This window comes from Macrobrachium rosenbergii, chromosome 40, assembly GCF_040412425.1.
Source record: "Macrobrachium rosenbergii isolate ZJJX-2024 chromosome 40, ASM4041242v1, whole genome shotgun sequence".
NCBI lineage: Eukaryota > Metazoa > Arthropoda > Malacostraca > Decapoda > Palaemonidae > Macrobrachium > Macrobrachium rosenbergii.
The window spans coordinates 24,447,666-24,471,294 of NC_089780.1; the positions used below are offsets into that span (position 1 = coordinate 24,447,666).

At 35.7% G+C, this 23,629-nt stretch overlaps 1 protein-coding gene and 1 long non-coding RNA gene across 4 annotated transcripts in view; both read right to left on the bottom strand.

Moving 5' to 3' along the window:
- The window catches only part of LOC136826262 (uncharacterized), a 246,992-nt gene extending 244,670 nt beyond the window's left edge, over window positions 1-2,322 (bottom strand). For all 3 annotated transcript variants that reach the window (XR_010849572.1, XR_010849568.1, XR_010849570.1), the window contains exon 1: window positions 342-2,322. This is a non-coding gene — a long non-coding RNA (uncharacterized lncRNA). The remainder of the gene's footprint in view (window positions 1-341) is intronic.
- Window positions 2,323-2,708: 386 nt separating this feature from the next.
- The window catches only part of LOC136826260 (uncharacterized), a 44,898-nt gene continuing 23,977 nt past the window's right edge, over window positions 2,709-23,629 (bottom strand). The window contains exons 2-12 of the mRNA XM_067083389.1: window positions 17,397-17,539; window positions 13,885-14,092; window positions 12,994-13,100; window positions 11,798-12,003; window positions 11,169-11,340; window positions 10,810-10,956; window positions 10,258-10,377; window positions 9,373-9,453; window positions 8,728-8,874; window positions 5,960-6,125; window positions 2,709-5,286 (exon numbers count right to left, since the gene is read on the bottom strand). Coding sequence (XP_066939490.1) covers window positions 5,171-5,286; window positions 5,960-6,125; window positions 8,728-8,874; window positions 9,373-9,453; window positions 10,258-10,377; window positions 10,810-10,956; window positions 11,169-11,340; window positions 11,798-12,003; window positions 12,994-13,100; window positions 13,885-14,092; window positions 17,397-17,525 — 1,599 coding nt within the window. The 5' untranslated portion in view covers window positions 17,526-17,539 and the 3' untranslated portion in view covers window positions 2,709-5,170. The remainder of the gene's footprint in view (window positions 5,287-5,959; window positions 6,126-8,727; window positions 8,875-9,372; window positions 9,454-10,257; window positions 10,378-10,809; window positions 10,957-11,168; window positions 11,341-11,797; window positions 12,004-12,993; window positions 13,101-13,884; window positions 14,093-17,396; window positions 17,540-23,629) is intronic.

Consider the following 23,629-nt stretch of genomic DNA (forward strand, 5'->3'; position numbering starts at 1 on the left):
GCATACGTCTATAGGCCTATGTCAGTGGGTATTCTTCCTAACCTTCCCTAAACTTTACCTTTGACCTTGGGAGCTGTGACCTGACCTAGCCTGGAGGTTGGGATGGGGTTTACCCACCTTGGACCCCTCCAAAATAGCAGAACCATGTATACGCTGTTACTCTGCAGTATTACAGTTTCGTTCATAGGCCTATTGCATTATTCTGAAATTATTACTCAAAAATGGTTTGTACAGGCCTATGAATCTTTTTGTTATGCTTGTTATTTCCAATGGCACCTTTTGATTAATTTAAACTAAAAGGCCTACAAACTTTACAGAAACATTGGAGAGAATGAGCCTACCTTGGGCAGCCTACGAGATGACCACGAATTCCCAGGGTATGTGACGTCATCAACAAGTGATGGTGAGAGGATGGAAAACACTATAAGAGATGGTGAACTTAGGTGAGTATAAAGTCATTGTGTCAGCTCTTCGACGAAGCAAATTGGGTTATTAGGCCTGTCTCTCACTAAAACTGCTTTTATCAATTTACTTTCAATGGCTGCCACTGCTAAAAGAGTCTGTCATTTAGATTGACCTCTGTACTAGGCCTATGCAATTATGCTCTCATCCTCATCTTGGTGATAAAAAAAAAAAAAACTATTGGCCTATGCCTTTGGCGTTCTTGTGTCTCACTCCTGACACCTTGTAGGCCTATTGCTTGTCATTGTACACTGCAATGTTCACTTTTGCTCGGCAACGATAAACCAACCATGCGTGTATAAGCCTAGTCTGTCAGCTCAGTGGTCTGGTTAAATTATTTTAATAATATATAATAACTGGCTACCTCCTTTACTCATGCTTTTAATAATCTGTTGGATGGATGCAAGTGATGTAGGCCTAACTCCTGCTTTGATTTCAACCCATTTACAGAGTTTCAACTTGAAAAGGTTGTCGCTCTGCAAATAATTCACTCAACTTCCCAATGACGTCTAGGCTATTAGGCCTAATCTTTGCGTAAGTTTGTGCTATTCTGTTGCATGGATACGAGTGCTGTAGGCTTATTCTTACTTTCTTTTCCGTCCATTCACTGAATTTCAGCTTGGAAAAGTAGACAATGTAAATAATTCACTCGACTTTCCATCGTTAAGAGGCAATCCAAGAAAGCACTGTAGAACCTACACCCGGCACAAATGTAAACACAAGACTGAAGTCACTGAGGTAGGCTGCAATGACTGTAGTCCTGTGCTTGCAGTTGACAGTTTTGTATTTATTTTTAACAAAAGCGACTCTTCAACAAATATATAGCTAACATAGATTTATATCTAATTCTTAAGGAGAATTCACTTATCATATTCTTGGGAAAATGAACCATTTACTTAATATTTATTTCAGAAAAATTTGCTTCGAGTGACTTTGATAGACTTGAGAGGGACTGTTCTTTATGTAGAAAATTACAAGTATAATTTAAAGCTTTCTAAAGTTTTATTTTTTTAATGCATTAAATTGGATTGACCTTACAGGGGCTATTGATGTTGCTGGTCATATTTTCTCAAGTATTGCTCTTTCTTCGAAAATACCCTTTTTTTATGACATAAAAATGACCCTCACGTTTTTACTTGATTACGTGCAAGTCTAATGGTTCTGTGATAGACTTAAGTGCTTTAACTGCTAATCTAGGCTGAATCTATTACCGTCTGTGTGGTCTCAGACCAGTTTAACTTCTAAACCAACTTTTAAAAACGCAAAGCAGTTAAATAACTTCATGGCAAGACCAGCATTAAAGTTCCCCCATGGTACTTAATTGTTGAAACTATAATAGAACCTGCTCTTCAACACTCTAACCTATCTTGTTTTAATCTCGCCTTTTCTGACTAATGGCTGTTCTTACTTCAGTTTTCTAAGTCTCGCTCTCTCTTTTTATGACTTGATACTTAATAACCCTCTCCTGCACTAAATTAGTGATTCTATCTATAACTCAACACTTAGTAACTCTCTCTTGTTCTAAATCAAGGGAGATTATAAATATGAAAACGAATTAGTAGTCTGGTGTTGCACCTCTAATCCGAAGAAGGTTACAGGCTTACACCTCACCTTTCAATGTGGGACGCAAATAAAAGAATGTGAAAATTCAGTTATTATATTCAGGCCATTTACATATCACTGCATTCACTTTGAGCTTGTAGAGCACTTGCAGAGCACTTGTAGAGCACTTTTTAAGAGTAAAACGCTTCAGTGTAAATGTTCATTCATAGCACTAGCACTTTTCTAGCTAGTTTTCTTCTGTTAGACCCAAGGGTGATATTCTGCACCAGTCCTCTGAACAATTTATACAGAGCACTGTAGTTATATATATATATACATACATATATATATATATATATATATATATATATATATATATATATATATATTGAATTTTTAGCACATCACCGTGATTTATATACAATCATTCAGCTAAAAGTGTCGTTTAATATCCAATTCACGCTACTTCAGGAATATCCCCGATGTGGAATTATCATCGAAGGGGAATTATGAGCGATGAATGGACTGACGCAGTACCTTCGGTGATCATTCCCCATCGGGGATATTCCTGAAGTAACGTGAATTGAATATTAAACATTTGTAGCTTAATGATTATATATATATATATATATATATATATATATATATATATATATATATATATATATATATATATATATATATACATACATACCACTTCCTCATACTTTGCACCAATGTAAAAAAATTATATGAAGGTTAAACACAAGGGGTAGCAAGTTGTTAATTCTTGGTGTTTGGAATAATTACTGGTTCAGGAATGAGAAAGGAAGTTGGTATATGTGTTTGAATTCAATGACAGTTTAGATCCAGGTTATAAATTGTTTGACTAAGTCAAATCAAAATTTTTACTTCTGAATTGGCATTCTCTAGACCTATATTGTGTGCCTGGTACTTGTAATTAGTTTTACAGTAGCTACTGAACAACAAAACGTTTAACGAAGCTTTAACGCAGGTAATTCAATTATAAAGTGGTGTAAAAGTAAAATCTCATTAAACTAGTTTCTTGTCTCAAAATTCAATTATATGCTGGTTTAAAAGTTGGCTGAACTTGACTGTTACAAAATAACTGAGCCAAACCACTGACTAACATATCTATAAGGATAGAATAAATGCTGTGACTTAAATGAAGGATAAAAGATTTTGCAAAACAAAGAGAAAATGGACATTTTAAAAAGCTGTTGTATTGACTACAGTGTACCGTAACCCTTGGTAATTACTACAATGTACTGTGGTTCTTGGTATTGACTACAGGGTACTGTAGCTCTTTGCACTGACAACAGTGTACTGTACAAACCACACTCTGAAACTGTCTCAACACTATACTGTAGTACCAACAAAAGTATTCATTATTTGTGCACTTCGAGGAAAACTCTAATTTAAAACCATTTTCACAAGGGTAAATGAATTAAGGGAATACCAGTCTATAGGCCCATTCCTGAGCACCACCAAATAGGCCTATCAGTGACTATGAACTATTTCCCACTATCAAGATTTCTGCATCAAATCACACCAGTGTCAGATTATAACATATCTTTGGAGAAGTCTTGTTAGACTTGTGTCTCTAGAGAAGTCTTGGGAAGTCTGAGGTCTCCAGAGAAGTCTTGGGAAGTCTGATGTCTCCAGAGAAGTCTTGGGAAGTTTGATGTCTCCAGAGAAGTCTTGGAAAATCTGTTTGATGTCTCCAGAGAAGTCTTGGGAAATCTGATGTCTCCAGAGAAGTCTTGGGAAGTCTAATGTTCCAGAGAAGTCTTGGGAAGTCTGATGTCTCCAGAGAAGTCTTGGGAAGTCTGATGTCTCCAGAGAGGTCTTAGTAAGTCATACATTACTAGTCAGAAGTCTTCAGTAGCTGCAAATGTTTAAAAAAAAATTTTTGCAAACAACTTTCATTTCCTCTGTGGTGTAAGCTACAGTACGTCGTCATGTTACATGAGACAGTGCTATGTTGGTTTGCTAACACTGGTATGCAATCATGTTGTGGGGAATGACCTTAATTATCAAAGATATAATGATTGGCTACAAACACCTACAACATAATGCCAAGTACACAAACCAATATGTGGTTGGTTGTTCTTGATACAACATACCTGTATCAAACCACATGCACTAGCAACATAGATATTGTATAACATCATTTTTACAGTCATGACTACAACTGAATTTTGTGCTTAACAGGCCGAAACTCCCAATAGTTTATAAGTCTTGGTACATAGGCCTAAGTCAGTATAATTTATTGATGAGTCTTGGTACATAGGCCTAAGCCAGCATAGCAATAGTGAAATGGTACCTAGGCTGTCATGGTGGAAATTAAAAATATTAACCAAAGAAATTGTGGCTGATAGTGAGCTCACACGTGATCAAAGTTATAGTGATCTTGTAGTGGCGTCATGACATGTCAAGAAAGTATCGCGAACATGTCTACAACTTTGTCTGGAAAATGTCCACGACTGCATAAGATGTAGCTCTTGGTTCATGACAAAATGTAAACACAAACAGATGTAATGGTTTCCTGTAACGGTTTTGTGACAAAAACATATTGCTATTATTATACAAGTGTTTAAATGTTGTTTAACATACATAATACTGTATACAGTCTTTGTGATGGCATTTTACACCTGACAACACTCTATAGGCCCAGGTACATTGGCCTGATCTGGTGGAAACATTGTGAAAGTGGGGACTAACTAGGCCTAGACACCTCATCACTCTACAGAATATGAATATATCAATATATATCTTATCATTTGTGGTCCCAGACTGTAATAAGAAAAAGAAAAAATCTACAGTAACCTAACTCTCTAAGTATGAATTTTCCTAAAAGGAAAATGGGAACTAATTAGTCCTAGAGCATCTCTTTACAGAATATGAATACAGTATATCAATATATATGGTATCTTCTGTGGTCCCGGGCTGTAGCCAAAAAAGAACATATCTACAGTAACCTAAATCTCTAAATCTGAATTTTCAAGAAGTCTAACTACTGAAAAAAAAAAAAAGGCTCTGTGAACAAGTTGTGGTCCGCATTCTCTAGCGACATATATATTTTAACAACAAAACATATCTCCAGCAAACAAATATATTTAATATATATTTCTTAAGTCATCCATTATTAATATATAATGATTTTTCATACGTTGATCACTTTTCTCAGTTCCCTTCTGAGGATTTTCCCTGCTGGGGATCTTGGGATGGCTGATATGACTTCCACTCCGCCGCGGAGGTGCTTGTGAGGTGCTGTCTTGTCTGGGAATGAGGAGAAAAATTATTAATTTTAATTTAGATAATAATCAATTTAGTTTTATCTCTTTGGAAATTCATCCTTTAAGAGGTTGCCCTAGGGTTTCTTGTGATTCTACAGCAAGGTGGAAGATCTTTGGTTTTACAGGACACCTGAAGGTGGAAGATGTTTGTTTTTACAGGATACCTTAAGATGGAAGATCTTTGGTTTTACAGGATACTGTAAGGGGGAAGATCTGTGGTTTACATGACACTGTAGGGTGCAAGATATTTGGTTTTACAGGATGCTGTGAGGTGAAATATCTTTGGTTTTACAGGACACTGTAAGGTGAAATATCTTGAGAGCCAACGGGCTAAGGACTGACTTAGAGCCAGTAGGCTAAGGATTGGCATTAGAGTCAATAGGTTAAAGGATTAACATTAGAGCCGACAGGCTTAAGAATTGGCATTTGAGTCAATAGGCTTAAGGATTGACATTAGAGCCCATAGGCTTAAGGATTGGCATTAGAGCCCATAGGCTTAAGGATTGGCATTAGAGCCAATAGGCTTAAGGATTGACATTAGAGCCCATAGGCTTAAGGACTGGCATTAGAGCCAATAGGCTAAGGATTGGCATTAGAGCCAACAGGCTAAGGACTGATATTAGACCCAATAGTCTAAGGACTGAAATAATACATACCAGCAACCCAGTTAATTAAAGCTTCAGGTACAATCGTCTTCCCTGGCTTCGCCACTACGAATGCCTTGGGCAATTCTCCCGCCACTTCATCAGGAACCCCTACAACTCCTGCGTCAGCTACATCTTCGTGAGTCAGGAGAAGTCCCTCTAGTTCTGCTGGTGCCACCTGAAGAAGAAGAAAGATAATTTAATCACAAACTCAATGAAATAGAGTCTTCTTATCTAGGTTCACTCTAGCCATTCTAATATTTTTAGGGATCCTTGGTTCTGACTTTAGTATTCAGTCTAATAATGTTTCACCTGTCTAGACTCGGTGTACTCCAGTCTGTTTCCTAGACTCTGTGCATTTAGACTAATATTTTCCTTTCTAGACTGTAATTATGACATAGTATTCAGTGTAATGTTTCCCTGTCTAGACTCTGAACTTAATCTGTTTTCTAGAACCTAGGTATCTAGACTGATGGTTTTCTTTTATTGACTGTTCTATACTTTGGCAGTCAGCTAATGGTGTTTCATGTTCTAGACTCAGTGTGTTAAATCTAATGGGGTTTCATTTCCTAGACTTCAGTTCTCTACACTGTATAAACTGTCTCCAACTGCGTCTCCTACACATATTACGGTTGGCCTATAAGCTTTTACTTGTCTAGATTCAGTTACTCTTTTTCTAGACCCACAACTTAATCATTGTTTCCCTTTCCTAGATCTAGTGCACTTTAGTCTAACTTTGTTTCCTGACCTAACCTTAATGCTTTAAAGTTACTGGTGTCTCCTGTTTGCCTAGTCTAGACCTAGTGCATTCTGACCTATAAAAGTTACAGGCGTTTCCTAAACCTAGTACATTCTGACCTATAGAGTTTTCCTGGTCTCTGCATAGCAAGCTCAGTCTGGTACACCCTTTCCCAACCCTGGGGTCGCCAAGCACTCACAAGTCTCACAACATCAAAAAATATGAATTCCCCATTATGAGATGTTTTCAGCATAAGCTATATTTCTATGTTGCCATAATTATAGAGTATATTACTGCTGATTATGCATCAAAATTTTTTCTTGGGTATTATAATTTTAATGCAAATATCCTAACCACCAATACTGTCTCAAGATATTTATAAGCAACTTTGCTGGCTTCATAAATCTACTCATGTATATATATAGGAAAACTTTAATAATGTATGTTTAATGCTGGTGTCCCTGAGTGTTGTACTGGTTTGGTAGGTGAACAGAATCTTGAATTGTCCACGTACAGTCCGAGCCAGGAAGCCACAAACAGTTGACTTATCACTTGAGCTTCATGGGCATAACGAGAAGCGATCTCTAGAGCAGCACTTTCTACGACTGAGCCACGAATGGCCAAACTTACCAGTGAAATCCACCCCCAAGACTCCCATTAAAATCATATATCAATTGATAAGAAACAGTTTTATCTTTGGTTTGCCTTTGTGGAATGTAACACAAATTTTTCTGATGAAAATGTTTGTATTAAAGTGAATTAAATTTGATCATGTTCATTTTGCCTCTTCTTTTTTCAGCCTTACAGCACCCCTTACAAGAAAATTAGACTTGTTCTTTGCTTTTACAGCCTAAAGTCAGTAATATGGTAACATGCAACACATTCATTATATAGTATATACACGGCATGACTGGAGGGGCATGATTGGGGTCACCTGCTAAGAAGGTTGGGAACCACTGGTCTAGTAGAACTTCTTAAATCTGTCGATAAATTTCAGAATAACATTCTTTTATAAAAATGTCTACCATTCTGTCTTGGAACAAGTTTAAGACATGTCATATACTTTTACAGCTGGTATTTGTCATAAACACACCTGTGAAACAGGTGTTGATGTCAGATAATTTAACTGCCCTAAACATAACAGTTAAAACAGGCGTTTATGTCAGGTAATGCAGGACCTTTTAGAGTGAAAGCAGAGAGTAGATGAAACAAAATGCAGCAAAAATGAAATATACATTATTATTATTACGACGACCTTTTTGTAATTCCTTCAGGAAGGGATGCAAAGTCGCTAATGCTTAAGAGAACTTTAGAGTAGAAGTATAGTACTTAGAAAAGAAAAAGTGAATCTGACAAATATTGAGCTAGATTTAATCTTAGGCCTACAACCAACATGACTAGAAACTTTACCCATGTATAGGCAATCTTGTAAAAGGTTTAGGCCTACAACCAACATATAGGCAACCCTGTAAAAGGCTCAGGCCTACTGCCAACATATAGGCAACCCTGTAAAAGGGTTAGGCCTACAACCAACATATAGGCAACCCTGTAGAAGGCTCAGGCCTACAGCCAACATATAGGCAACCCTGTAAAAGGCTTAGGCCTACTGCCAACATATAGGCAAGCCTGTAAAAGGCCCAGGTCTACTGCCAACATATAGGCAAGCCTGTAAAAGTCTCAGGCCTACTGCCAACATATAGCCAACCCTGTAAAAGTCTCAGGCCTACTGTCAACATATAGGCAACCCTGTAAAAGGTTCAGGCCTACTGCCAACATATAGGCAACCCTGTAAAAGGCTCAGGCCTACTGCCAACATATAGGCAACCCTGTAAAAGGCTTAGGCCTACAACCAACATATAGGCAACTCTGGAAAAGGCTTAGGCCTACAGTCAACATATAGGCAACCCTGTAAAAATTTTAGGCCTACAACCAACATATAGGCAACCCTGTAAAAGGCTTAAGCCTACAACCAACATATAGGAAACCCTGTAAAAGTTATATAAGAGAAATTCAAGGCCATTTTCTACTTAAGTAAGTTTACCTGGAATCCTTTGTACTTTATAAGTTCCTTGATGCGGTCTACAATGAAGAAGATGCCTTTCTCATCGTAGTGACCAATATCTCCTGTGTGTAGCCAACCGGTTTCATCAATCATGGCCTTTGTGGCTGCTTCGTTGTTCAGGTAACCCTGCAAAAATGGGGGATTTGCAGTTTGATATGAGAGAAATCTTATCATTAAATGACTTAGACTGACTTTTACAGCAAACACTTTAACCGAGAAGGCTTTCAGAGTCTGATCACTAATTTTTGAAGATATAGAAAAAACTGTTTTCCTAAAAAACTACATAAAATCCCATAATAAGATTTTTCACATGATTAAATATTCTGTTTCTCATGTCACATTTAAATCAAATAGCTCGGTTTTCCTATGAATAATCTTTCATCCTTCAAGAGAAGTGTCTATAAAATTTGAGGTAACAATTATTTTGTATTAAATAAAATACAGAGAATACATAGAAAAAGGATTACATAATCCTGTGAAATTCAATCAGCATTAGAATCTTTCAGGTAGATTTGCACTAGTCTATTATTAGAAATGTGTCACAAGCAAAAATTTAAACTTCAGTACTTCAGAATAACCCTGATTCTATGCACAAAACAAATCCTGTAGGACATTTTACAGTACCTTCATCACAAGGGGTCCTTTTATGCAGATTTCACCATCCTTCCCTGGACCGAGGGAATCTCCTGTCTCCATGTCAATAATCTGGAAAGATTCATGAATGCCTCAGAGCGAGAAGAGATAGTCAATCCTTCAAGCACAGAATCAGAATACATGACACACCGACTAACAGGTATCTTGAATACTTGAGTAAAATGATTTACCTCAAAATATTACAGTTTTTACTCAGTTTCTAGATGTCATATTGTCTTATTCTAATCTTCCTAGTGCACATGAACTCTAAGACCAACCCAGAACTTCCAAAAACTTGCCTGAAATGAAACACTTGCACAGCACAGGATTCTCAGAGCAGAAATGCCATATCAAAAATATTATGAAAATTTACAACAAATACCATGACTGGAAGACTATGGTGCACGGGCTAACTAGGGTAGAAAGTCTATGGCATGCCCAAAATTTGGAAAACATTGGTTAACTGCACCTTGGAAGCTAGAATTTAGAGTCAATGGCCCCTACAGGCTTGTTCCACATGAACAGGGGTTTAATCTTCTGAACAATAATAATTCAGCTGAATATGGCAGCTGACAACTGCCACAGATAGGGGTTGTAGATTATCTACATCAAATACAAGTTTACTGGCTTTGTTTGGTTGTATACAACCTATTGTATATCTAGTTCCTCTGAGATTCAAGCCATTCCCCTAAACTACTCCTGTTTCCTTGTGGTGATCTGTGTTAAAAAACCTTGCTTAGATTACCAGAGGTAGGGACTTACCTCCAAACCATCCCTCTAAATTATACTTGTTTCTATGTGGTCTGAGTATTATTATACTGCCCTACCCACCGATCTGTGTTAAAAAATCTTGCTTAGATCACCAAAGGGACTCACCTTAGCTACACAGTGGGCAGTCACTTTCCCAACAGCCCCAGGCAACGAAGTTTCACTGCTAAAAGTGGCCAGTGTAGTTTCAGTCAAGCCGAACCCTTGTCTGACTCTCACTCCTGCGAGCTGGGAATGAATAAAAGATTACATAAGTCAGCGAAGAACAAGAAGAAGAAGAAGGCCCATTACACAAAGAAGCTGATGAGCCATTGCAAAGGCAAAGAATTTTGTCACATTTTTTCTTGCTCTTACTGAGAAATATAACAAGTGTCTACTGAAATAAATCCTATTATTATTATTATTATTATTATTATTGAGCCCTCTTTCTTAACAGAAGAGGGCTCTAGTGAAAAAAATTACACAATGGTCACTGCAACACTCATACTTTGACTGATGAATCATGGATAAACCCTGTGCAATAAACATCCACTGTTGAACCCCAAACACACACACACACACATACACATACACACACACACACACATGCATACACACTGAACCATCCCTTAACCTAACCCCCAAAGCCTATATCAAAGAATTCAGCCAACAATGACTTACCCTCTCTGAAAGTTTTTCCTGAATATCCTTTGACAAAGGAGCAGCGCCACAGATGATGTTATTGACACAAGTCAGGTCAAACTGGTTCACCACGTCGTGTTTGGCCAGGAAGATTGCCAAAGGAGGCACCAATGGCAGCAGCGTGACCTGCGGGTATGTAAATGTTGTGAATAAGGTCATGAGGTCATGTGGTATGAGACAGATTTTTGTAAATTCAGTAAATTCAGTTTTTACTCTACAGTGTGACCTGTGAGCATATGAATGTTGTGAGTAAGGTCAAGAGGTCATGTATGTAACAGGTCAACATCAGAAATTCAGTAAATTCAGGAGCTTTACTTCCAGGCTTCTTCAGAACTAACCTTGTAAGTCTGTATGGCCTTCAGGAAGTGCTCAGGGATGAATCTTGGAAGGGTGACCATTGTCATGCCATTGCACAGCGACGTGAGGCACATAGCCATCCCGAAGGCGTGGAAGAAGGGGAGAATGCCTAAGCTGATGTCTCCATTGGTGACGTCGAGGTATTCCTTTCTCCTGCAGACACAAGGGCAGGTAAAGATTCGTTGAAGTTTTCAGTTAATTGTTATTATAAAACTTATCAAAATTTCATTAGCCATTGAAGAATAAATTAACCTGGATAATTTGTCAATGTCATTGGTTCTAATACAATAAATTAAATATCTGGGGTAAACAGATCCATTCCCAGTTTACCACTTTTCTAGAAAAAGTGTAAAATCAAAATTTAGGATTTACATCATCCTATCACAAGCTAAGAGCACTACTTCGTAAAACTCAATACGTTTGAGGAACCCTCAGAAGGTTGCATACTACCTATAAAGGAATCGATTCCAAGGACCTCTGTTTGTAATGAACGACACAGATGTATAACTGTGCACGTTTCAGTTTCCATACTCTGAATAGAACCTCACCCAAAGAGAACGGACCCCAGAACCTGACCCAAGAAAAGAGAAAATGGACCCAAGAACTTCACCCAATAACAGAGAGAACTGCCAGCCAGTTCTTCGAAGTGAGTTCGACTCCTTTTGGGAGTCCCGTGGTCCCGGACGAGTAGGGTATGTGGATTGCATCGCCGTTGCTCAGGCCAGACCTCTTCTTCCAGTCTTCTGAAGCCTCTTTGGACAAACTCTTCAGCGTGGGCATTTCGCCTGCCCCTGCATCGCCTAGGACGTACATTCCCTGGAAGACGGATCATCAATGAATATGAGAGTTCAAGAAAATGCTACAAGGCTCTTTCCCTGGAAGACAACATGTAATCTACAATACCTTTCTCTAGAAGTTGAGTTGTACAAGAATATCCCAGTGCAGTGACAGTATCTCTAAAACCTGTGTAAAAGACTAAACCCCTATTCTCATTTGAATATCTTGAAGTTTGCTGTAATATTCTTTAAAATTTCCTTGCACTTATAGAGAAATATTTATAAAATATATTACAACTTAGCGAGAAATTGCCCTTTTGCGTGAACGTAAGGTGTTGTTGTGGGCTGAACTGAGAAAAACTGCAGTGAGTGCATAAATCTTCTTGGGAAAAGATGACCTTCTGCTTCAGTTTGCTGCGCCCCCTTGCATTTCCCAGTGCAATTTAAGGGATGCTCATCAGTCCTTGTTTGAAACCTATTTAGTTTCTCAAGAGCCTAAGGCTCTGAACCTCAAGGAAAGGCTCAGTTTATTCTTCAATTAAAGGCAAATTTGATGAGTCTATTAGGACTAAATTGCAAAACAAAGGTAGTTTAAAGTAATCCTTTCTTAATTTTTTTAGCTCAGATTTGAAGAAACAAATGAATAAGTAGGTGGCATAATTTGTATCCAGGAATTAATAAAGATATAAAAGTGTCATTATAAAATCATTATGACACAGCCTTCAAATCAGATTGTAAAAGAATTTACAATTGTTTATACAGGTGGCATTTGCCATCACCTGGACACTGTCCTAAAATCAGGTTGTAAAAAGGTTATACAAATGCCAAAATGGGGGCAATAGGGCCTTTTCCTGTAAACCTAGTTGTAAATGGACAACTGAATGCAAAAGAAACAGAAAAATGGAGCTAAATATATCAAAATAAAGAAAACTGAAAAAATAAAAACAGAGTTTCTACAACATCAGTGACATTCTAGTGGAAATTTGACTTCATGTTGTATTGGCCCAATCAGAGAGTGACCTTATCTCACCTTGATGTCACTGAGGTCCTTGGTAGCTGCCTGGACGCTGGGTATGCACACTGGATGACACACGATCCATTTGGACTGGCTATTGATGACGTGTCGACGCAGCTCATCTGGAAGAGAAAGACTGGAATGACTGGAAATATTTCCAGGAACTGAATGCTTCTGAAGGTATGAATATAGTCTTCTAAACAATGTGGTATTTCTTTTTATAATAATGATATTTGTACAGATGGAAACTTAAGGTTCAAGTTTGAATTATACTTAAAAACCGACACAAACACACACACACACACACACACACAGGCACTTGTATGAGTATCATAATGGAAAGCAACTATATTCTATATAGGCGAAATAGGGACACAGTAAAACATCAGTCTGCACTTTAGCTAACCTACAACATAGGAGCCTTCCAAGTGTTCATTAAACCTGAGCAAATATAAAGTGATACAATAGCAATAAAATAAGTAATATTTCCTCCAAACAAAAATATATCGCTGCTTAAAATACATGAGAATTACTTCCTGATTTTCTATCAGAATTCCACCAAAAATAAGATAAGTTTTGCTCATCGAAACTAACCTGGAAACTCTTTACCAATTTTCCCCATTTCTGTAAAATCTGTAATTAACTCCAGGAGACACAGACGGACATACACCTTTCCAAATCTTTGCATTTCTGTAAAATCTGTAATTAACTCTAGAAAACAGACAAACACACACAGACACATACACACCTTACCAACTCTTCCCATTTCTGTAAAAACTGTCTGCTTGTCTTCTAGGGTTAAGTACAGATTTTACAGAAGTGGGAAGAACTGGTAGGGTGTCTGTCTGTCTGTTTGTCTTCTAGAAGACAAAAAACACATGCACCCAAATGCAGTACACAAGATACCTGGCGTATACAGTGGGTTCGCCAGTGTAACAGGTGCCGAAGCAGCTATGCCTGCCAGAAAAGCCAGGGGCACTTCGATATGGTTGGGCGTTACAAGGCATATCACTTCCCCAGCTTCTAGCCCTGCGGAATGCCAGCCATAGCTCAGGTCATAGACGCCTGAGACCATGTCGCTGTATTTGAGAGTGGCTCCAGAGATTCCATCAATCTGGAAAGAAGAAGAAAGTTAGTGTTGTTACAGAGGCTTCGATTTCAGCTAAACTGTGACTCCGAAGCTCACACATTACTGTAGGATGAACGATAATGCTCTGACCTACAGGATTACTACAGGACAAATGAACTGTATGAATAATAAACAAACAAGCAACTGTAGAATGGGACATTAGCTCTGACCTACAGAAAAAACTACAGGAAAAAATTACGGTATAAATAAATAAACGGATAAACCTGCTTAAGCATGCAGTTCCTTCACTACTGTAGAATGAGCCGTAATGCTTTGACCCAAAGGGAAAACTACAGGGCAAAATAACTGCATGAATTAATAAACAGTTAAGTTAGCTTCAGCATACAGCCAGGAAAATGAAAATTAACTTAAAAATCGTGGAAGATCATAACACACAAGCCAGGCACAGGTAAAAAAAATTTGGAGAACATTTGTTACATGGTCACATAGGAAAATTAAATGTCGCATCTGAGATGGGCCCTAGCAGTGACTGTCTTCTAAATATATATATATATATATATATATATATATATATATATATATATATATATATATATATATATATATATATATATATATATATTAATTTTTTACCACATACGCAATTGTTCTGTGCATTAGTAGAATTACTAAAAGGACCCCATTCAAACTGGATGGTACCTAATGTAGTTTTTTATTCAGAAAAAGTTACAAGCTTTCTTGGACAAACAGTCCACATTATCAAGTATCCGTACTTGATGATGTGGACTGTTTGTCCAAGAAAGCTTGTAACTTTTTCTGAATAAAACTCCATTAGATACCATCAGTTTGAATGAGTCCTTTAGTAATATATATATATATATATATATATATATATATATATATATATATATATATATATATATATATATATATGTTACAGTCAACACGCGTAATCAGTCATTATGCGTAATGACTGAAATTTCAGTCATCACGCGTAATGCACTTAGGGACATTTGATCCCCAAGGAGCTAGTACTAAACACGGCGAAATACATTTTGACCCCCAGGGACTATACTCTTGCCACAACGAATAGATCTCTCTGGCGAGGCTTTTAAAGATCTGCCCTGTTGCCAGTTTACGAAAACAGGCTACTGACACGTGTGTGACAGACCTTTAAATGTCTTCGAGACAAACCCTGAGGCTATACTTATAAGATTTTGGGGTTTTGATTTCCAGGTACTTTAATCTCCTTCCTACTCCGCCCTCTCTCTCTCTCTTTTCTAAATCTTACGGCTTTTTTTTTTTATATATATGATCACCTTATCTATTTTGTCAGTACTTGTAGATAGATGTACATTTATCATTATTACACAATTAGATACTTAAACGTATTTAATTAATGCTATAGAAATAGGTGATATATTTCTTGTTCATTTTCGAAATACGAATTAAAATAAACTTCTTTGTCGCCTATATATTATCTATAACGAGGAGTAACGATCATCTTAAGGTTTAAAAGACTACTTTTTTTCAATCAAACTTTTTTCCACACCACCACTGAGGTAAAAGTCAAGGTGCGTTTTGTTTTTCGAGAGAGGTTTCCCCTGTAGGCCTAATCTCTCTTTTTATATATAATTTATTCAGAAAACTAGTCATCAGGCTATCAGCTATGTTGATGACAAAACTGTCAACCAACTTGTCTACAGCCACATCTTGCCAGGCATCCTCATTTTGAATTTTCTCTACGTGCTCGCTGCATTCTTCCAGTTTTCCGCCGTGACATTGTTCGATGCTTCTTGCACTAAAAAAGGTCTGCCAGTTTGAACGTATTCTTTTCGCCATATAAGACTTCACTTGAGCCCAGTGTAATTTTGATTGACCCAAGTTTCGTCGAGATACACGAATTTCTGCCCTGACTCCTTGCGACGCTTCATCTCTCTCAAAAATCTTGACCTCCTACAGTTACATCTTGCCTTTCCAAGAGAAATTTGCGCCCATCAACCTTCTTAAAGAGAGAGAGACAGAGATCTGTCTGTATACGAATGTTTATTTTCTCTTGCCAAACTTACTGTTATGCTTTATTTCATATTTCCTTGCTTACCAATTTATTCTTTACCTACGATGTTAAGAAATCAAGGTATATGTAGAAACGAGAAATGCCTCAGACATAATAATACCGTGATGACCGTGACCACCGAAAGTGCTCCCTAGAGAAAATCTAAGCTGCTTTACCCGTGGATTTAAACGCACGTGGATCCGTGTGTGAGTACTGGCAACACCACCAAAATGAGATGCCATATTGATAGAAACTCTGATTCCGTTTCTTGTAATTGCTTAAAAAACATTATCAATCGTGAACCTATGTAATAGACTTGGAATTCTGCGTAACGAAAAAGGTTTTATTTGATATCTGTAATGGGGGAGAAATGATTTTATCTCGCTGTTGTTGTTATACATTTGGCATATATGCCTTACCTGCGAGGACCCAGACAACCACGCCAGAGAGATCTATACATTTTGGAAAGGGTATAGTACTAAACCCGGCGAAACAGTGTAGGTGACTCACTGTTTCGCCGTGTTTAGTACTAGCTCCTGGGGATCAAATGTCCCTAAAGTGCATTACGCGTGATGACTGAAATTTCAGTCATTACTCGTAATGACTGATTACGCATGTTGACTGTAATAATATATATATATATATATATATATATATATATATATATATATATATATATATGTGTGTGTGTGTGTGTGTGTGTGTGTGTGTACAGACACTTAAAAACAGGGTCCTGTAATCTGAAAATACTTTTAAATACGGCTGTATTTTTGAATGGCTTTCAGTGTTTGAAAATAAGGGAATTGTTTTAGTAATCTGCACAGAGGATTTTCTTACAGGGTTCAATATTATATATATATATATATATATATATATATATATATATATATATATATATATATATATATATATATATATATATATATATATATATATATATATATATATATATATATATATATATTGTATATATATATATATTTACCCTGTATATCAGTACATCTAAGGATATTAGAATTTAAAAGTGTTCTTTATGGAACTAAATAAGGATGAACTAGTAGTAGTTGAAACTATATTATATATAAAGTTGATTTTTAAAATTAAAATTGTATTATTTACATCAGATACTTTCACATATACAAACTGGAACCCGACTTATAAATTAACTTACAATCCAAGCTAACTACAGAGAAGTAAAATAATAATAATAATAATAATAATAATAATAATAATAATAATAATAATAATAATAATAATAATAATAATAATTACCATAGCAGGTTTGTCTCCCTCCAGCTTCATCTTGTCTACCATGTAGTGAATGAAGGCGACTTCTGGCACGTCCCCAACATTCTCCCACGAGCAATGTTGGATGTGTTCTTCATTCTCCATTCCGACCATTTTGCTGTATGAACCTGAAATATATGAGAAATGTTTATGTCAGTCTGAAATTCAGGCATGAACTGAAGTGTCTACTTGATTTCAGAAGGGTATTGACTTTTCAAAGTATCCCTGAGGATGGCTGTTGCCTTTTGCCGAAACGTCCATTGACTTAGTCTTTTTTGTCATGGAAGAAACAGATGTTTTCAGATGGACGGACGGACAAACAAACAGAGAGACAAGCTAAGAAACAATCAGACACACAGACAGACAGAATGACAGCTACGAGGCACAGGCATAATTAATGGGATCCTTGAAATTATCTATTAAACATAAAAAATTTAATGCAGAATACATTATATATATATATATATATATATATATATATATATATATATATATATATATATATATATATATATATATATATATATATTATACAAATATTTTTGTGAAATGTGAAAAATATTTAATTAATAAAATTAAAGATAGGAATAGGAAGAATTTAATATACATATATATTGTTATGTGAATATCAACATCATTCCTTTAAAATATATAGATAGTAAGACAGATGAATTATATATATATATATATATATATATATATATACATATATATATATATATATATATATATATATATATATATATATATATATATATATATATATATTCCATAGCACTGGAAGCTTTTAAACAGATATACCAGTTTCCAGCCATCTTCCCCCTTTAGTCACTCTCTCTCTCTCTCTCTCTCTCTCTCTCTCTCTCTCTCTCTCTCTCTCTCTCTCTCTCTCTCTCTCTCTCCAGCCTCCTTCTACAGTTACTCTGTCTGACCACAATGATTTTCCCCTGCCAACCTCAGCCCCTGGTGGTGTTGGTACCAACACTATCACAGATCACTCTTGACTTCACGAAGGGATGTACCTGCGTGTATCGTAATTACACTTACACACACTTATATGTATACACATATGTATACAGATATATACTGGAGTGTATTTTACTAATCATTGGATAAAACAATTCTACGGTATACAGACAAAGACAAAACAGAGAAATTAAACAAAGAAAATCAGTCGTTATCGGGAATAATCCGGAGAGAGAGAGAGAGAGAGAGAGAGAGAGAGAGAGAGAGAGAGAGAGAGAGAGAGAGAGAGAGAGAGAGTACAAAGGACGCTTTTATCCATTTATACACTTTTCTTTCTTACTTAAGTACTTTATACAGAGTACTTACAAGAGATTACTTTATAAGTACAGCGAGCAAATGTCCACCAGAATTATTATTATTTTTATTATTATTATCATTATTATTATTATCTTACCAATTCGATTTGGCCACGTTCATATGGTACGTCAAGGCTTCGTTCATGAAAACAAAACAGGACAAAAAACCGTTAGGAGAGAGAGAGAGAGAGAGAGAGAGAGAGAGAGAGAGAGAGAGAGAGAGAGAGAGGCATTCAATCCTGACAACTGACACCAAAGTCACGAGGTAGCTGGATAGCGTGGTTAGGTAGAGAGAGAGAGAGAGAGAGAGAGAGAGAGAGACTATTGTTAGCATCACATGACTCGAAGTCTTCTCCTTTTGAAAAAGTAATGTTATCTTTGCAATAACGGAAACTGTAATGATATAACTTTAATACTTGTAAAAAATTACGAGAGATGCTTAAGTAATAAGCCTATTGATAGAAGCAATAACATATAGCAATTAGTTATAGTAATACTAACAATTAACAGTTATTACTGGTTAATATAGCAGCAGCAATATATGGGCAATGTTAAATGAACTACAAATGCACTGCCTGCTTGACATTCACAGGAAGCACTACAATGATGTTGTCATTATCAGCTCCATACTGACTTCTGTAGATCATACTGCTTCGTACTAGTACTACGTAATTATTACTAGTATTAAGTACTATTACTAGTATCTTGTACACATTATTTGTACGATGTACTTATTACTAGTACTATGTACATACTGTAGTCTACAGTAATTTGTATTTTGCAATAAACCGACCAGATTGCATAATTTATTAATAAAAATGAGAATTTAAAAGTCGAAATAAACACCAAAGCTAAGTTAAAACACTTCGATACAAACTGATGGTACATTTCAGCACTGGACTGGTTTGGTTCGGTGTCTGTACCACAATTAGGTACTGGACTGGTTTAGATTGGTATCTGCACCACGATTAAAAAGAAAATAAAGAAGAAACTAATTGATTTTACTCTTAGCGTGTTGCTATTTCATGTCGTCGCCAGCCTGAAGTTATCGGTCTAAAAACCAACAACCGATTCCGGTGATTGATTTAGAAAACTCTCTCGCTCGCACGCACCGGAACTTTGTACAAGTTATTTCTGGAGGGCTTTGGACTTTATAGTAGTTTCAGACATAAATTTCAAGTCACGTTTTGAAGCCTTAAGTTGTTAGACATTAATAAGTATTTGTATGCTTTCTGTGCGCCTTTTGAGTGCTTTTGGTAAAGGGTAGTGACGTCCGTGAGAGGCAAGGCTTGATAGGTCTGAATGCCAAATGCGATTCGTTAGAATGGAAAGACTTGTTGTGAATATCTCTCTCTCTCTCTCTCTCTCTCTCTCTCTCTCAATGCTTCTGGAATCAAGGAAAAGGGCAGATATGGGTCATGTTCCAGTCTAAAAGCCAAAGGCGATTCGTAAGAATGGAAGGAGGTGCTGTGAACCCTCCCCCCCCCCTCTCTCTCATTGCTTGTGAAATCAATGGGTCAGAATTTATTAGGAACACAGAATATTATTATGAGTAGTATGAAAAGCCAGATGCTGCCTAAACCCTAGACACATAGCATGACTTTCCAACCACGAAACTTACAAATTTACACTTTTTTTACACCTACTTACAAAAATCCCCCATGACACATCTATCTACCACACAAATTACAATTCACAGTAGTATGATTACAAGAATAAACTTGAAAATTAAACATTATTCAACCATTTTTTTAAAATGAAGTTTACCAAATTTACCAACACCAAACTCAACCGACTCGACAGAGGAAGACGACGTATGTTTATAATACCTCTCACACTCTCCGTGACGTAACAGAGATGTGAACGTGGCTTCGAATTTAAATTACTACACAGTGAAGATTTAGGGCGTAGCAGCAATAACAGCCACTGACTAGAATGAACAACAACAATGAAAAACTACAACAGTAGAAAACAGCAATAATAAAGAATGATTCATAAACGGAACACAACTTCATTCTAGGCCTACCAACTCCAGAAGATGGAAGACGGAACAAATACAGTTACGAGGAACCAACTGATAATTGAGAGAGAGAGAGAGAGAGAGAGAGAGAGAGAGAGAGAGAGAGAGAGAGAGAGAACAATAATAATACACGTAACTCACAAACGGAACACAACTTCATTCTAAGCCTATCAGCTCCAGATGGAACACGGAACAAATACAGTTACGAGGAACCAACTGACAATTGAGAGAGAGAGAGAGAGAGAGAGAGAGAGAGAGAGAGAGAGAGAGAGAGAGAGATCTGTGAAACTCCCTTATCAATGGGCGGAAGTTGTGACGCGTGGCCACGTTCATTAGGATAAACTAGGTCGCTATAAAAGGCTATTTGTGTCGTGACGTTCCTTTATCGGAAAAGTAATTAAATTAGTTTTTTTTTTTAAGAAGGGCTGCATCGCACGTAGTATCCCTTGAATTTTTCTCTCTCTCTCTGTTTTATAAAAGTAAGTTATCTTAATTTAATTAATGGCATTCCCAAATTATGAATGACATAAGAATACTCTCTCTCTCTCTCTCTCTTTATATATACATATACATTTATACTGTACATATATATATATATATATATATATATATATATATATATATATATATATATATATATATATATATATATTTATATATATAAATATATATATATATATAATCATATAATATATATATATATATATATATAATAATATATATATATATATATATATATATATATATATATATATATATATATATATAACTATTTACACAATCAATAACAGTGCACTTAACAGTGTCACCATAAAATTGAGATATTTGGGCACTATAATTATTTAGGCATTTACTAATGAAAATCTCATTTTTTTGTTTTGGTATTTGATTATTCTCTCTTCTGTTTCTCTCTCTCTCTCTCTCTCTCTCTCTTATACTAAATAATCTATTCTGTAACTCAAGTTTAATAAGCTACCCTTAGTGTATATGGAGGAAGCAAGAGAGAGAGAGAGAGAGAGAGAGAGAGAGAGAGAGAGAGAGAGAGAGAGAGAGAGAGAGAGAGAATGAATAAATAAACAGAAAATACGCTGCTTACAATGGAATATTGGAGAGAATTGGAATGAGGGGGAGAGAGATAATTCTCATGTTATTGATAATTTGAAAACACAATAAATTGAATTAAGACTGCCTTAATCTACATAAAACAGAAGAGAGAGAGAGAGAGAGAGAGAGAGAGAGAGAGAGAGAGAGAGAGAGAGAGAGAGAGGGGGGCGTTGGGAAAAGGTCACGTGACAGCACAGCTTCTGACGGGAGAACTGCACATCAATAATTTCAGGGAATATTGACCATCCCACTAAAATGCCGTGGAAGGGGTGAACGACCAACGTAGGGAAAGGGAGAGAGATTAAGGAAAGGGTGTAAGGTAAGAATAATGAGTGAGAGCATTACTTCTCCTCCCCCACCCTCCCCCCTCTCGACCTAAGCCACGCCCACTTTTCCAACCCCTACAAAGAAAATATTACATTTTAAAAACTTTCATATTACGTCATCTCTAGTTCCCAGGAAGAAATGTTTCATTATTTCAATGTATTTCTTGAAAAAATTGTCGTAATATGACCAATAATTTAAATAGCTTTATATTTTAGCCTTAAATTTTCTCTGATTTCATAACAGACATATTGACAGGTTAAATCATTTAGCATTTTCTCCTAAGAAATAAAATAGTCTTTAGTCATTAATTTAGTAAAAATGTTCCTGAACGCGTATATGATCTTTTGACTTGGATAATAATAATAATAATAATAATAATAATAATAATAATAATAATAATAATAATAATAATAATAATAATAATAATAATGACCCATTTTTAAACCCCATTTTACCTCGTATTAAGATAAAACTAAACTCCATTTTAATAGCTGGGGTCAAGGGACAGATAAGACCTATCAGTAATAATAATAATAATAATAATAATAATAATAATAATAATAATAATAATAATAATAATAATTTAACTTTACTTCAAAACAAAAAATAATGGAAATGTTAATTACTTTTTTCAAGGTAACTAAGTATTCATTCCAATTCCAGCAAAATTAGTTAATAATAATAATAATAATAATAATAATAATAATAATAATAATAATAATAATAATAATAATAATAATAATAATAATAATAATAATAATAATAATAAAACTTTATTTCAAGACGAAAAAACAACTATTACAGTTCCCTAAATAAGCGACTAATGGCAACCTACTTACACCCATTCACCTTCCAAAGTAACAAAAATGAATTTGTGACATCATCATTCATCATTATTCATTATTCATCACACTCGTAGTCCATAAGGACTGGAAAATTGCCTCGGGAAGTTGTGGTAATTTTCGTAAATAAATTACTGGGGGGTATATCAGTCACGTTCATCGCTAGTCGATATGTATGTACAGCATATGCACGATAGATTTTATGCCCGGGTTTATGATCCTTAATGGATTGTGCGTGTGTGTGTGTGTGTATGTACGTATGTATATGTGTGTATATATATATACACCACAGGTGAAAAATACCGGACGGGGTGTACATATATATATATATATATATATATATATATATATATATATATATATATATATATATATATATATATATATATATATATATATATATATATATATATATATACATATGTGTATAAATACACAAACATACATATATACACATATATATACATATATATATATATATATATATATATATATATATATATATATATATATATACTGTATATATGTACATATATAATAAAGTTTCAGTCAAAATTTCCAGGTGTCTAAGTGACCGAGTCCATTAAAAACCTGCTATATTCC